This window comes from Canis lupus, chromosome 18, assembly GCF_048164855.1.
Source record: "Canis lupus baileyi chromosome 18, mCanLup2.hap1, whole genome shotgun sequence".
NCBI classification, from domain to species: domain Eukaryota; kingdom Metazoa; phylum Chordata; class Mammalia; order Carnivora; family Canidae; genus Canis; species Canis lupus.
Window position 1 is genome coordinate 30,322,226 of NC_132855.1, and position 16,188 is coordinate 30,338,413.

At 33.7% G+C, this 16,188-nt stretch overlaps 1 protein-coding gene, 1 long non-coding RNA gene and 1 other non-coding gene across 16 annotated transcripts in view; 1 reads left to right on the top strand and 2 right to left on the bottom strand.

Moving 5' to 3' along the window:
* The window catches only part of CRPPA (CDP-L-ribitol pyrophosphorylase A), a 292,251-nt gene that overhangs the window by 248,291 nt on the left and 27,772 nt on the right, over positions 1-16,188 (top strand). The window contains exon 12 of one of the 13 annotated variants that reach the window (XM_072783927.1): positions 6,361-6,489. The exons of 11 other annotated variants lie outside the window; for them this stretch is intronic. In XM_072783927.1, coding sequence (XP_072640028.1) covers positions 6,361-6,453 — 93 coding nt within the window. In that variant the 3' untranslated portion in view covers positions 6,454-6,489. Of the gene's footprint in view, positions 1-6,360; positions 6,490-11,471; positions 11,508-16,188 lie in introns of all 13 variants that reach the window. One more of the 13 variants, XM_072783925.1, reaches the window with a different exon arrangement.
* LOC140608945 (uncharacterized) lies at positions 1,263-14,520 on the bottom strand. Of its 2 annotated transcripts, none has more exons than XR_012010936.1 (4): positions 14,395-14,520; positions 11,428-11,481; positions 8,182-8,321; positions 1,263-1,418 (listed from the first exon to the last, which is right to left on the bottom strand). It is a non-coding gene; the product is annotated as an uncharacterized lncRNA (long non-coding RNA). The 2 variants fall into 2 exon arrangements; XR_012010937.1 differs by lacking the exon at positions 14,395-14,520 and adding an exon at positions 13,425-13,514.
* LOC140609611 (small nucleolar RNA U13) lies at positions 13,277-13,380 on the bottom strand. The gene has a single exon (XR_012011380.1). It is a non-coding gene; the product is annotated as a small nucleolar RNA U13 (small nucleolar RNA).

Genomic DNA, 16,188 nt, shown 5'->3' on the forward strand with positions numbered 1-16,188 from the left:
TTTCAAATTTGTAAGTAAGAATCATTGGTAAAATATTAATACAGAAAAGCATTAGTCAAAGAGAACTACATTAAAAAGACTCATGTTTTGCTATAAAGTCTTAACAGCAAAATCTCAAATTCTCAAATGTAATCTCTAGTACTAAACTGGTTGACAAATCAAAGAAGAAATTAATTTATTGGTGATAATATATTTAATACTCAGGCACACAATTTTTACTCTTGTATGGCAAATGTTTACTCTTGTTACTATTAATATTTAGACATTATATATATATATATAATATATACACATATGTATATGCATTCCTTTACATTCAACCTATAATTCCACATATAATTCACATGGGGAATCAAATCTGTTAAACTTAACCAGAGCTCAATAAATGTGTTTACGTTAGATTCCTGGAAATGAAAAACCTTGAGTTCTGTTTTTGTTTGGTTTTGGCACATGGTATTACAAGTAGGAGGAGGCAGGCCACTCCCCCTGTTCACATCAAGTCATAGTTTTTAATGTGAGATAGAGCAATTTTAAAGCAATCTAAAAACTTTAAAGATGTGACAAGGAATTCATTCAGGTTTAGTCCTAACATTTAGCATCCTCAAGGTGGTGATTTGACACCAGGAGTACTTCAGTATCTTCCATCTGAATAGCCATCCTAGTAATCTTAATAATATCCTCCTTAATAAGAGTTAGGTGTTTGTTTTATTAGTTAAAGTAAGTTTTAAAAATTCGAAAGTAAAATGGAAGTTACCGATGATCCTCAAATTTAGGGGAAATTTACTGAAACTATTCAGTAAATCCTAGCTCCTTAAATATTCTGTTAGAATCATATATTACAGAGTTTTTGATCAACTTGTCATTAAAAAGTCATTTTGCTCATTTATTTAAAATCTTTATTCAGTATAAAAGGTTTTTAAGTAATTATGACTCAAAAACTCTGACTATATTAAATAGCACCAGTTTTATTGTATGTAGAATGTCCCAATGAGGTGAAATGAGCTTCTATTAATACTTGATGTTTCTAATTAAAAGGCTAAATGGTTGTATAGCTGTATTTAGAGCCTAACTGTAATTTTTATGGGTTAATTTGATGGTGCCCTTAGGAATTATCTCAGCTAATTGGGATACTACATACTGTCTTTTTTAAAATAAAAAAATGTTATGCTTGACTGCTAAATTTTGAAGAAATGGAGAATACTACATCAAAGTTTTGATATTCTTAATACTGAACACACGACACAGGCTGCACATATGGCGACATCATGTTTATTATCACGGTTTCTATGACCTTAATGAGAAATCACTGGCACTGGCGTAGAAAGGATATTTACATGTTTCCTGTGCATTCCCTGCAGAATGTTCTTCTGGATATGGCATTCCATAATACTGTCATGGACTTAGTCTGTCTTTCCATGCTGTGGAAAGAGAGAATGCAGATGTTTCAATTGTATCACCTGATAGCCTCTCTGGAAAGCATTTATTTTTTTATTTCTTTTTAAAGATTGTATGTATGTATGTATGTATGTATGTATTTATTTATTTATTTATTTATTTGAGAGAGACAGAGCATGAGCAGAGAGAGGGAGAAACAGACTCCCTTATGGTCAGAGAGTCCAATGCAGTACTCAGTCCCAGGACCCTGAGATCATGACCTGAGCCAAAGGCAGACACTTAACCAATGAGCCACACAAGTGCCCCTGGAAAGCATTTAAAGTAGAGATTTTTAGTGGCAAATAACAGAAACTTAAGCAAATTTTAATGATCTAATCGATTTATGAATCAGCAGCCAATCTAGCGATCTAGTAATTTAAAGGGAAATCTGAGGAACTGTACAAAATGGAAGGATTTTATGGGCAGAAATGAGGCAGGACAATTAGTAAAAGAAATTAAAGACTTGTTTTAAGCAAGGTTGCCCTCCCTTAGGAGAAGCAAAAGGGGTCTTATTGCGTGGATTACCTCATCATCCTTTGGAGAATGGAGAGGGCCCCATGACAGATAACCTCATTGTTGTTGATCAGAAAAATCCTGACTGACCCCTTAAGACCATGTTTCTGTGGGTGGTTGAGTTTGCAAAGAGGTTAGGTATTATGCCCTGGTTTGATGATTTGGCCTAGCCTAGGTGACTCCATTTGTGTGTGTGTGTGTGTGTGTGTGTGTGTGTGTGTGTGTGTGTGTGTGTAACACTGGAATCAATCCCAGGTGAATCTGAGTCAACTCACTTCCTTCCAAATCACTTATGACTTGGTTCATGGTAACGTGGTGAAACAAACCATATGTAGACCTAATATTTTTAAAAGCCTATGTTTGTTTTTCTAAAATCTGGTTTTGTTGCATGTATGTGAAATTATGATTTGGGTTTGTTATTGATTTGCCTTTGCTTACAGTAATGATATCACAGTCATAATGACTTATAAAATGCTACTTATGGTAATAGAGGGGCTGCTTAGAATTAGTATTCTTCCTTTCTGAAGATAAAGTATAAAGGAAATAAAATGGAAAAAATTTCAGACTTGTAAAGAGTTAACTTTAAAATTAAATTTGAGGCTTTACTGATCCTTAACAGTGTTCGTTTTTCTGGATACAGATTGTTTCAAGTGTATAGGGTAAGTTGGGATGTTTCAGAAACTTCCCTGAGGGGGCTTTATTTTTGTTTACCACTTAAAATTGTTTTCTCTTGTGCATAAAGTGAAACATTTTGGATGTACTTATTGCTTATCCACTTGTATCACTGTAGCATATCAACTAGCTTTTTATTGTATTTGGCAGGCTTATTTATTTAAGAAAGCCTTGAAGAACATTTTTGAAATATTGGCTGGCAAGAAAATTAAAAACAATAACAATAAAAAACTTGTCCCTACTCAACAGATTTGCATCACTGCCCTCTCCTGAGGCGACAGTGTTGTTACTTATAGAAAGGTTAGAAATGAGAGCTGACAGTCATTTTTACAGATCAAATCCTGCTTCACTTGGCAGCCACATTTTCTTGGGCACAGTCTACTTAATCTGGGCCACATATCTATTGTCATCTAATTTAACTTTTTTTTTTTAATTCAAAAAATGTATTCTAAGAAGGGCCACCCCTTAATATCATATACATGCAAAATTTTTGTGCTGTTTTTCTTTTAATACCATAAAATATTACAAAAGACACCATTGTAGTCTTTACAGGAAAACTTAAAGATTTGCATAAACATATATATCTCACAGTTTATTTTGAATTCTGTTTGTAACTATTTTGTGCTGCCTTTGTTCCTTCCCTTGTGATGTAAAGTGTGATGGGATTAAATTATTGTTAGTACAACTGACCCTTGAACAACACAGGTTTGAACTTTGTGGATCCACTTATATGCAGATTTTTTTCCGTGGATACAGTACTGTAAATGTATTTCCTCTTATGACTTTCTTAATATATAATACAGATGATATACAAAATATGTGTTAAATTGTTTACATTATAGGTAAGGCTTCTGGTCAATAGTAGGCCATTAGTAAAGTTTTTGGGAATCAAAAGTTATATGCAGATTAGCAACGAAGTGGGGATTTGGTGCCCCTAACTCCCACATTATTAAAAGATCACCCGTATAAGGATTGCTGCATATGTCTGTCATTGCTTACACATCAATAGGAAGAACAGATTATAATGGTTGTCCCTTGGAAGAGAACTTGGTATTTTATAACTTCTTTAGGATGCAGAAAATGATTGAAATGAGTATTATCTATCTGCAGAATAATAATTACTATATATTTACCCATAGTACCCTAGTTTTAATTTATAATCACACTCTAAATATTTTCTGTTGACCAAGAATTCATAAATAATTCACTGTTGATGAAGAGAAAAGAATTAGATTTAATGAAAATGAGAATTACAGTTTCAGAGTAGAAAATAAATGCTTCCCAAGTTTTTGTGGAGATTATACTTTTAAGAGAAAAAAGCATGTATGTCCAACTATGCTGAAAGTGTTGTGTATGTGTAAAAATAACTTCAAAGGTGTTATATAAGAAATTGTATTGAGGGAAATACAATGTGTATATAAATAGGTGCTGTAACTGGCAAGTAGAATAGACTGTATTAAGGACTGTAAGAGACTGATCATTTCTGCGTGAGGGAAAAGCTTTGTGGAATGGATAGCACATCAAATGCACGAACATCAAAAAAATCTGAAAGACCACAGTTACATGAATGAGGGCAGAAACTAAATTGTCATTGTGTTCATTGAAGAGTATGACAAGCCTAGTGCATAACTGGCAGTAAATAAATATTTGTAAAATGTGGCCACATGTTGGATTTTTAAAGTGAAACTTACATAATAACAATAGGAGCTCTTGTTAGGCAAGACAAAGATGGTAGAAGGCTGGAGATACTTGGATTCTGTCTTCATTTATTCTTTGAACAATGCTTTGTGCTGGGATTGGAGGAAAGCACTAAAGGAGGCAGACATGTTCCAACCATCAAAGAGCTCAGAGTACAACTGGGCTTAGGGGCAGGGGAAAGTAATATTTTTTCAGAAGGGAAGTTCTATTGTTTAATTCTTGAACGCAGATACTTAAGGCACTACAGCATAAATGGCATCAGCTGTATGAGTGAAGACTATGTTTGGTAGAGACAGCACAGACGATCACAGGCTTGTGTGGCTATCAAGTTGAAGTACTGTGGTAACCACACATAATTACATCAGGCTACTGATAGAAGGTTTGATTTAAAGGGTGAATTCTTGGGTGTTTGTAAGGGGATAGATGAGCAGCATGTGGCATGCATCAGGTGAATGCTTTTCCAGAAGCCAGGAGGTTGCCTCTTTATGGGAGAGGGTGAGGTGGCACTTGTGACATCATGCTAGTTTTACAGTTTTAAATGTGTTGAGTATAAAGTTAATTGGGGTCTACTAAAATTTCTAAAATGGTAAGTTATACATAAGATACTAGATTGCTTAAGGCTTTGTCCTCAATTTTCAGTACAAATTGTGTATTTTACTTGTTACTTGAAGCCTTTATCTACTAAACATTCTTTATATAGCCTTTGATGATAAACATAGATACCAACTGACAGCATATAAAATATACACTTGTAGCCAACTTGGTAATAAGAATAGTGCCCCCCGCCACCCCCGGCAAAAAAATGTCCGGGTTGTAACTCCTGGAACCTGTGGATATGTTACCTGACATAGCAAAAGAGAATTAAGGTTGCAGATGCAAATAAGTTTGTTAGCAAAATGACCTTAAAATAGGGAGATTATCCTGGATAATCTGGTAGACCCAGTGCATTCATAACAGTGCTTAAAAGTGGAAGAGGGAAACAGAAGGATCAGAGATATGAAGTGAGAAAGATGTAACCAGCTATTGCTGGCTTTGAAGCCAAAGAACGTGTGTAACTTCTAGAAGCTGTGAAAGGCAGTAAAATTAATTCTCCCCTAGAGCTGTTAGCTCAATGAGACCTATATCAGTTCCGACCAATAGAACTCAAAAATAATAAATTTGTATTGTTAAGCCCCTCAGTTTTTGGCAACAATTTATTATTTATTATGGCAACAAATAGAAAATCAATACATCAACATTTAATAGTGGTAAAGAACACTCACAGGTTATTGTTAGAAAGTACTAGAAACAAAATATTGTATATTGACAAGGCATTGGAGAGTAAAATGTCACAACTATCAGGGTTTAATACCATAGTTTAAAATTATGATTTGTTGTTTACAGTAAGTGTGAGTGTAACTTTAATAAAAGCCTGAAAGTACTATAGGTTTTTTTTTTAAAATCCTTGCAGATGAAGCAACAATAAGTTGAATCAAACCATAATGAAATTTAGGGGCATAATTAAGGGATTTTAAAAGAGAATATACTAATTCTTGAGTAAAATAACAGAATTATAAATATACTGCTACCCAGATTGTTTGGCTATTAGCAGTATAATAAAGTACCCCAAGTCTGAGGACTCATGTTTTTTATGTCATGATCTTGATGAAAAGATATCCTCAGTACTTCATATTTTTGTTAAAGTTCCCAAAATTCATAATGAAATGTGTGTACATGTCTTGGGGGAGGAGTCTGCTTTAACAAAATAAGGATCATTTTCTCTGGGTTGAAAATTACACCATAATGAGATTTCCCAGGACAGGTTTTGGTACTGAGGCCAGGTCTCTCACAGATGAGATTGAATACATGACTATATATGTTTCTACAGTTTAAAGTGAGTCATGTGCAAAATGCATTTTGACTCTTACAGGAAATGTGCAGTAATAATTTCTCAAGGATTTTAAGGAGCCTCTTATGAAGGTTGTCAATGAAGAGCTTGCAGTTGATTGTTCCTCTCAGAAATGTTACTTATCTTTGAAAAGTTTTTTTACCTTTGTCTTCCAGCCACCAGTCTCTCCCAGGAGATCTTTGGATGTAGATGTTACAGAAAGTTCCAGGGATGTCAAATACCAAATACTTTACTCGGTACTTTTATAACATGGAGTGCCTCCAAATTTCGGCATACCATATGAAGTTAAGTTTCCAAAAGCTTAAAATTTTCAAAGTTAGTAAGCTACATTGTGGCTATAATATATAGTAGAATAGAATGTCATGTTTGGAAGAGACATTAATTTCTCCCACTTCAGGTTGATACTCTCCTTGAGATAAGAAATTTTGTCTCAGTTAATAAAATAATATTGCTAGATTGAGATTCAGGCCATAAATCTCACTACTTGCTACTTGCATTATCTCTTTTCCCTTATCTCTAATTGTATCTTTAACTGTCCTTCCTTCTTCCTGGTTGTGAGGCTGAAGTGACATAATATATTAGAAATTCATGTGAAATAACCTAAGGCATGGATTCCTAATGTTCCCTCCACCCTGCACAAAAAAGTTAGTAACTGTCTGATGAAATTTATTCACAAAATTATGTCACTATATTATACTCATGGAGATTCACAATTTATCTTGACCTATAAAACCTTCTGAGTAGTCAGGTAGCAAAGAAGCCAATTTAACCCAACATTTCCCATGCTCTTTTGTTACAGAACATACAGTGCATACCATGTGACATTGTTTAGAGAATGCCTTCACACAGAATTTACACATGAGAAAACTGAGGACTCAGAAGATTATGGCTTGGACGTGGGGAGGAAGGCCTTTATACTCAATAGAATTTCCTTTATTTTCTTTACTTTTTGCAAGTAGAGAACCACAGGGTTTAGTAAGGTTTTATGGCATTAGGGATTTTAGAAATAATTCTTAATATCTTTAATTGCATAACTTTTTTCCTTTTTTTTTTTTTTTTAAGAAAGGGAGAGAGAAGGGTGGGGAGAGCAAAGGGAAAGAGAGAGAATCAAGGGGGCTCCCTGCTGAGTGTAGAGCACAGCACACAGGGCTTGGGGCTCAGTCTTACAATCCTGAGATCATGACCTGAGCTGAATTCAAGAGCTGACATTTAACTGACTTAGCAACCCAGGTGCCCCTAATTACATAACTGCTTAAAATTTACTTGTTATTATTAATATCATCATCATTCTATCCCATTTGATCCTAACCTGCCTGTTTTCAAAGTGTCTGTGGTGACTCTAGTAAAAATTCTATATTGTATTTGTGACTGTATACTAATAATTTTACAGAACCCTGTTTGAGTCTAAAATCATAGTTTTGTGGAAAACTTAGATGAAGTTCAAAAGTTCTACTCATTTCACACAATTATATATATAGTGTGTTAATTCTGTGACAACTTTTTTTTCTGTGACACCTTTTGAATAAATTATATGTAAAATTTACTATGTGCGATTATAAATCAGCCACATGAAACAGATTCCCCCTGATGACAAATATTACCATAATTATGTTTCTCAAGGACCATCAGTTCTATTGAAACGACAGAAGCCAGCTGAGGCTGAAGGCCTGATGTGTGCTGCAGTGCGTTACCTTCATGCTTTATTTTTTTAATTGCCATGACCTGTTCCTGAGGTAGTATTTATTTTAGTTTTGTAGGTAAGGAATCTAAACTACTCTATTCTCCTGACCCCTCTATTCCTTAGGAGAGCCATTCCTGGTCTAGTTACCTACAAGCCTCTAAGAATCACTCCTAATTATTCTTTCATGCCCTACAGTCAATAACTAAGTGCTCTGGATTCTAATTCTTTCTTTGTGGTATTTCCCATGCCCTTTTTTAATTCCTCCTGTGACCACGGTTATTCAGACATTGCTTACCTCTGGAGAGTTGCTGGGGTGGTTTTATAGGTGGTTCCTCCAGTAATGTCTTTTCAAACACTGTCCTACATCCCATAGCTAAAATATCTGACCACATCTGTAGATTCCATTGCTCATGCCCTTGTTACTGCATTCTGCTGCTATTAGGAGACAATGATGATAGGTACGTTAGTGTTTTGCACATGACTGTGAAAACCATACTAGTCAGCCATTCCCCTATCAGAAATAGACTTTATTACTATGACTTCAACCAGAATTAAATGTTCCTCATTCAACAATTTCTCTTAGATGTAAGTGGCAGTTGCACATCCATTAACCTTATTTGTACTTTTCTCTCCAGTTAGGAATTTGTATCCTTGGACACTTAACATCCTATTTAACCCCTAGCTTAGATGGATCCCATGCATATCCATAGGTTCCTGTGCTACACTTTTCTGGCCTTAGATTTTTACTGACTTGTGTCTCAAAGTTGTTGCATAAGAGAAGTTTTTAATTCTCTAGGTGTCTTACGATAAAATCTTTCCTGAATAATGAAAAGTTGTATCTCTAAATACCCAGAAGTATATATTTCAAGTCATTTTCATCTTCAAGTGCTTCACGCCCAGAGAGGAAGCTTATATATAGGTGAGGTTTTCCTGCTTGTGTAGTTTTATTTCTGAGATTGAGATAGTGGTCATGTTTCTCATGGTCATGATGGGGACTTTGTATCCTGCTTGCCATATGGCAGGGGCTCTTAGTGCTTTGTATTCATTGACTCAGCCAATTACAAGTTAAAGAATATCTTAGATTTTTTTCCAACCTCATTTTTTAACCATGAGCTTCACATAGAATATAAAACTGCCAAGCCTACCCAGATACAAATATTTACTATAACTTTTTTCTTGATCTATTTAAGCATTTGTTATTCATTTTTAAATCATCTTGGTGAAAGCTTACTAAAATTCTTATTTGAGGAAGAAGAAACTAAATTATAGGTGAACTAGGATTGAGATTGATTGCTCTAGTGATTTTATAATGCATTAATGTGCTAAAATCTAGAAGTACTTAAAACCTCATTAGAATTAACACAGGATAGAATTTTGAATTATACATTATTCTCAAGAGATTTATTACAGACCTATACTTGCAATGTAGATGGTGCATTTTGAGTAGATGAGGAATGTAGCCCAAGAATTTAAAATATTAGTGTATAAATATAAATGTGGAAAATTCTTAACAAAGACTACTTTTTTTTTAAGAAATGGGGAATATTTTGAAAAAATTGTTTTTCCATGACTGGTTCAAAATCAGTAGTTTAATTAGCACTTATATTTGAATTACTAGCTCAGTGTGTAATCTTTTACTGTATAATCTATTTAATACAATAGAGAACTTTGTTGTTGAAATCAGAAACCTTTTCATATTAATTATGGTCCTTTGTTTAAATTAAGATGAATACATGCATATTTTGTATTCAGTGGAAGATCTAGGGTTGTCTAAAATTACTCATACACATACTTCGCTGTGGCTTTTCTCATCAAGCAATTTGAAATGTAGTTAAATAAATAATCTTCCTAGCACTCTGATAATGACTAGCCTGGGAAGGAGAAGAATTATAGTGAATGGTAGGATATATGATGCCTTTTTGGTGTGCCCTGTAAAATGAGATATTTTAATATTCATATTTACATAGCTCACTTAAATCTCTTATGTTTAATACTTTAGATTTGTTGGTCTTTGTAAGAAAGTAAATCAAAAGTTCTGTACAGCTTTTAGCTCCTTCTAGGGTCTCTTCTTAACTCATTTACATAAATAGAGAAGAAAAACACAGAAAACTGGATTCTTGGTATTTTGCATGAATCCAGACATCAAGTGTTGATAAAATATTTCAGAAATTGTGTAAGTGGGGTAGCCCAGGTGGTTCAGCGGTTGAGCGCCTGCCTTTGGCCCAGGGCGTAATCCTGGAGTCCTGGGATCAAGTCCCACATCGGGCTCCCTGCATGGAGCCTACTTCTCCCTCTGCCTGTGTCTCTGCCTTTCTCTCTCTCTCTCTCTCTCTCTCTGTCTCTGTCTCTCATGAATAAATAAATAAAATCTTAAAAAAAAGAAATTGTATAAGTAAAGCCTAGGTGTCAAAGTATTTTTAATAAAGTATCACAAAATAATTTTTCTTATAAAAGGTGAAAGAAGATACAGGGGCTTTGTGGGTCCTCATCTCTACCACTGTAGCACAAAAGCAGCCACAGACAAACTGTAAATGAATGGTTGGCCCTGTTCCAATGGCACATTTCAAAGAGAATAAGTAACCTTGATTTGTGATGAGAACCATAGTTTGCCGACCGCTGGTATAAGATCACAACTGACATGGAAGGAGGAAGGTGCTGGACAATTAGGAAGGATCAGCCAAGCAAAGGTTCTTAACCTCAGATCCATTGACCAGTTTTTTTTTTTAATTTATTTTTTATTGGTGTTCAATTTACCAACATACAGAGTAACCCCTAGTGCCCGTCACCCATTCACTCCCACCCCCCACCCTCCTCCCCTTCTACCACCCCTAGTTCATTTCCCAGAGTTAGCAGTTTTAAGGATTAACATGCAGCATGTTGTGCACTGGTTTCTTTTTCCTGTGAAATGTGTCACACCTATCTTCATTGCCTGAGGCATATACTGCCGAGGCTTTCTGTGCCCCCCCCCCCCAATGTTAAAGACTTACCTGTTGTTAAAAATGGCAGAAGTTTATAAATAAATGTATCCTGAATCATTGAAACAGATACATAGGAGATATTGAGAAATATTCAGACCTCACCAAAATTTTCCATGAATTAGAAATAGAAAGGCTGTTCCTATGAGATTGAGATAAAAAGGATTATCAAAGGCCATGGTTTTGAAACTGTTCTAGAGAAAAATCTGACCGATTGCTCACAGGCCTTCTTTAGATGGTGAAGGGGTCAGAAAAGAAAGTGTCACTGCTGCTCCTGATTCTTCATCTGAGGCAGTTCAGCTTTATAGTCTATTTCTTTAAGTCTCTGCCTATTAATTTATATATGTAAAAGAAATAATACTTTTAAAAAACTATTGTATAATAGTAAGTCAATGAATACTATACAGTACTTATATTTTTTGCCCTTGCCTGTACAGTATTTCTTTGAATATACTTTATTATAAGCAATAATTCTGCTTGACTTTTTATTAACAAGGAATTCAATAATGGCAAAATAATATTAATCTTAAATTTAATTATGTCTGTGGGAAGTACGGTTGACTGACCTGTAAGTCTGTTAACTATGGCACTTCTTTGCATTTTGTTGCAGGTTTTCTGCTCTGGAAAAACAATGCAACTATTGATGGTTAGTCTTGGAATTGCAATGTAGAAAGTTCTGCCAAATATCTAAATTGGGATTATTTAAGTAATATTATTAACTCTTAAGCCATATAACAGATTTCAATCTGGGTGACACAAGAGATGTATTTTACATTCTTTCCTTTATTGATCAAGTTTTTTTTTTTTTTTTTAAGTGCCTACTATATGCCAAGCACCAGCAGTCTGAAGGCAGGTATAGTTTTGTTGCAAGAGAAAGAAAAAAGCATTTGATTGCTGTATCACATTGCTATTTTCAATTATTTTAGTATCAATACTATTTACTTGGAAAAAAACTCATGATACAGAGTCATTTAACTTTTAAGAGTTATTTTTTTAAATGTTGTATTTGATGAGGACTTTCTCAAATCACCCATTTAAACCTTAGAAAAATTCTGTTATCTGTAGGGTAGGTTCAGGGGTGGAAACGTCAGGTTTTTTGTCCCTATTTTGCAGATGAAAAAGAAAATGAGAATGGATAACTTTAATGAGATACCCAAGGTCACACTCTTCTACTAGACTGGCTGTTTCCTCCTCCTTTTATTCTTGACTATACTCCACTCTTCCTCTTCCTCAATTACTAGCCTTGTGGCTTTCTCATAGAAAGTGATCTACTCAGAGAAAGAGAGTGAATAGGTCCTTTAAAATGTTCAGTAAATATTTTAACTAATGATTCTTTCTACCATTCATCGAAGGACAACTTAGTTTTAAAGAAGAATATGTATTTTTAAATGTTTTCACCATACATAGACAGTTTTATATAACTAGGAAGTATATTAGTGTCACCAAGTTCCTTTTTTTCCTTGTGTTTACATTTTGATGCTCCTTTAGCATTGCAGTTATAATCTCACACACCTCATTGATGCAAGATAAAACATGAAACACAGGTTAATACAGGTATATTACAGACTTAGGGCATAATTTGGATACCCTGTGATGATCTCTTAAAAGCTTCTGAATGATTCTAAAGCATCCTTGGTTAATAGTTTTTGCAGGTACTTCAAATTTATTTTTTTCTGTTTCTCAGACTATATAGTTTATTTTCCCTTCACCTCAAGATTCAGTGCCTTTGCCCATTCTACACTTACATAGCCAAATCCTTTTCTTGAGAAATTATAGATATTTAAGCTATGAAAGATTTGTTCTATTTGAAAGATTATTGTAGGTGGTAGGTAAACAGAAGACATTCTCTAGGAATTATGATCTTGTTTTCACATAAATATGTTCAGTTAGAGAAATATGTCAGATATATATGAATAGTTGACATAGTTTATGTTCTATTAACCTTGCTTATTTTTACAGCATGTTGATTTTATTGTCTTAATATTTACATTATTTTTGGTCATTTCAAAAGTGAATAAAGCTTATGCTATAAAATACTTTTCCTACATGGTATTTTCCTGAAGTTTTAATAAAGCATTACTAGTTTAATCAGCACTCAGTGCTCATATTTTGTGCAAATTGCAAGCATGCACTATACAATTCATCATGGGATTGTATACTGCAAACACTATGGTCATGAAAAAAACAAAGGTCAGAGCTATCTCTAAATCTGACACAGAATTATTAAGTTTATTCTCATTATTTTTGAGTACAAAATGCTTATAAAAAAAATAGAACCACCAAAGCAGTGGATATTCTAATGAGAAACTGAAGTACAGTGTCAGGGGAAGTTGAAGGGAAAAATAAACTTCTTTTTGGAATAAAATGACTGAAAATTACATTTAAGCGATACATAGTGTTTGATTTTTCCCCCCATATCAGACAGGTAAAGTGCCAAGGTCATAACAAGGTTTGAAGGAGACACATATCACACAATGGTATGAACAGTCAATCATTATGCTTATGAACTACGTGAAGATCTGGTCTTCTTAATCATATGCTAATAAAGGAAGATTTTGTGTACCTGTCTCTAAACTTCAGTCCTCCTTTGGGAGTTTAATTCTGAATACCATACATCTTCAGTATTCTTTTCATTAAAAAATATAAACTTAATGCATGAACCCATACTGTTTATAAAACAATTTTTAAAATACAGAAGTATAATAAAGAGCAAAAGTCCCTTTCTGTCCACCTATTCCCCTCCCTTCCCATGCTTAATTACATCAAAAAGGTTAAAGTGTAGATCACTAGAGTTGAATATCTCAGTTCTCTTTTCTGAAATAGTATCTTAATCTTGTTTTCTGTTATATAATGCTTCTGTAGTCTTGTTTTCTGTAATATGCTTCAAGAAATTCTATTACAGAATTTAAATGGCACAAATTATAGATCTCCGAGGTCTTAGATATAAGGACTACTTTCAGAGATCTTAAACTAGAGAGAAATCTTAAAATGTATGCATACATATATTAATATATAGGTATTGTGTAGATATATCACATATGATATATATGTGTATGTATGTGTGTGTGTGTGTGTGTGTGTGTGTGTGTGTGTGTGTAGCAGACATATGGAACATCAGCACTTCACAGAGAAGATTTCATGGAAGAAAGTAGGTGCCCATTGTTTATTGAGTGGAATAAAAGGAGGGTAGTGGAAAGATATATGTGATATGTCAGAAATATACGTGTGTGTATGTGTATATATGTGTGTATATGTTTATATATAAACATATAATACTATATATTTTTGGCTCTATACACATAACTTTATATGCAGTTAATAAAATATGTTTTATATAAATATATAATACATAATATCTAAGTTACTTATGTATGTTATTTTATATTTATAATATATTATTTAAGATATATGCCATATATATTTATTATTTATATGTTATATATTATATATAGGTGTATACACACACACGCACACACACACAATTTTCCCACTATCTTCCTCTCATTCTACTCCAATAAACAATGGATAACTACTTTCTTCCATGAAGTCTCCCTGTAGTGATGATATTTCATGCATTGAATGCAGTGGAGACACCATGTAAATAAAAATATTTGTCTCCAATACTATGAGTTCCTTAAGAATAAAGACCATGTTCTCTCTCTCTCTCTCTCTCTCTGTCTCTCATGATTAAATAAATAAAATCTTAAAAAGAAAAAGAATAAAGACCATTTGTTGCTTAGTAACTGTTAGCATTACATTATGACTGTGTTTTGAGTTCTACATACTTGAAGTCTGTAGTTGGTAACTGGGTCCTTCTTGAACTTCAGAAAGGGTGGAGCATGGAATCATAGAATAAAATTATTTTTGAAATTCAGATGGAACTGGATTTAATCCACAGGATACTTATTTGCTCTGTAAACTTGGATGAGATACTTAAATTTTTTTAAGTTTATTTTCCTCATCTGTAGAGATAAAATTCATATCATATGGTTATTAAGTGTATTAAATGAGTTAATTTAAAGCATTTGGTAAAGGCGTATAAGAAACCTTAGTTCAGATCTATATTTAAATATCTTGAAATGATTCCTGTGCTTTAATATCAATTACCAATTTATAGTAAAATATTTAAAACTTAAATTAAAAAAAAAACTTAAATTTTATACGTATGTGGTCAGGTAAATTAAGAATTTAATTTACCATTTACCCCAATGTTCCATATTAATTAGCCTCAAGTATCACACAGTTGCATTTTTTATCTAAGAAGGTAAAATTGAAAAGTCATTTAGAAGTAGGCCCAGAAGTGTGAGAATTTGGGACACAAAAAAGGAGCCAATTGAAAAGAAAGCAATGTGCTTCTCAACTTTTGTCACTGGCAGGAAGATAGGAATACTTCCATCTGCCAAGGACAGGGAAGGGAATAACGGTACATAAATACATTATAAAGGGCACTGTAAGAGTTTTCATGCTTCAGAGATAAACAGATAATCATTACCATATACAAGTTAAAAATAGTATGGAAATAGTTTTTCATGGAAGATTAACAACTGAAGCCAGAAATGTTTGTGGTTGCTCATATGGAAGTTGCTTTGTTAGATGAATGTACTGACTGGGCAAGTAGTCAGTAATTTGTGTGAGCTGTTACCCTTAGAGTTCAAAATCCTGCACAGAGTGGCTCTGATTTCAGATAAAGTTGCATATGTTGGTAGAATTATTTGCCCTTTGGCTCTTGAATCATTTATGAACAGGATTTTTTTTTTTTTTAGTAGAAAAGAATAGCCTTCCCTCTAGCCTTGTTTATTATCAGAGCGTTTAACATTCATATGCGCTTGCTTAAGTGTTCATAACAAGCTTGTAGATCCCAAAAGAAGCTGAAGAATTATTTCTGGTGGTCTTTTTTTTTTTTCTGGTGGTCTTTGAATGTGTAATTGCTGCCAGCTGAGGAAGTGAAATTCCAAATCAGTTTGAGGAACTTTCACAAATAACACTTAACATAATTATAAGGCATAAAGCTTGATATATAGTTTATATAATAGAGCCTTACCTAACCACAAAATAATCAAAGAACAGTCAAACAGAGGTCTTCACAGAGGTATATATTAAGTTTTGCTTTACAGTGTAGTTCTTTAGATTTATTAAAACCTCCTGGTTGTGCATTTGAAATTAGGCCTATTTAAAACATCCTTGTATGAATTTTCTATTTTGCTATGAGCATTTCCAGGAGCATCTAACAATAATGATAAAAAGGCGATCATCAAAAGGCAGAAAATCCTCCACCTTTGCTTAAATATATTGGAATAAAGTGGTTTTAAGATCTTGGCCAAGGACAC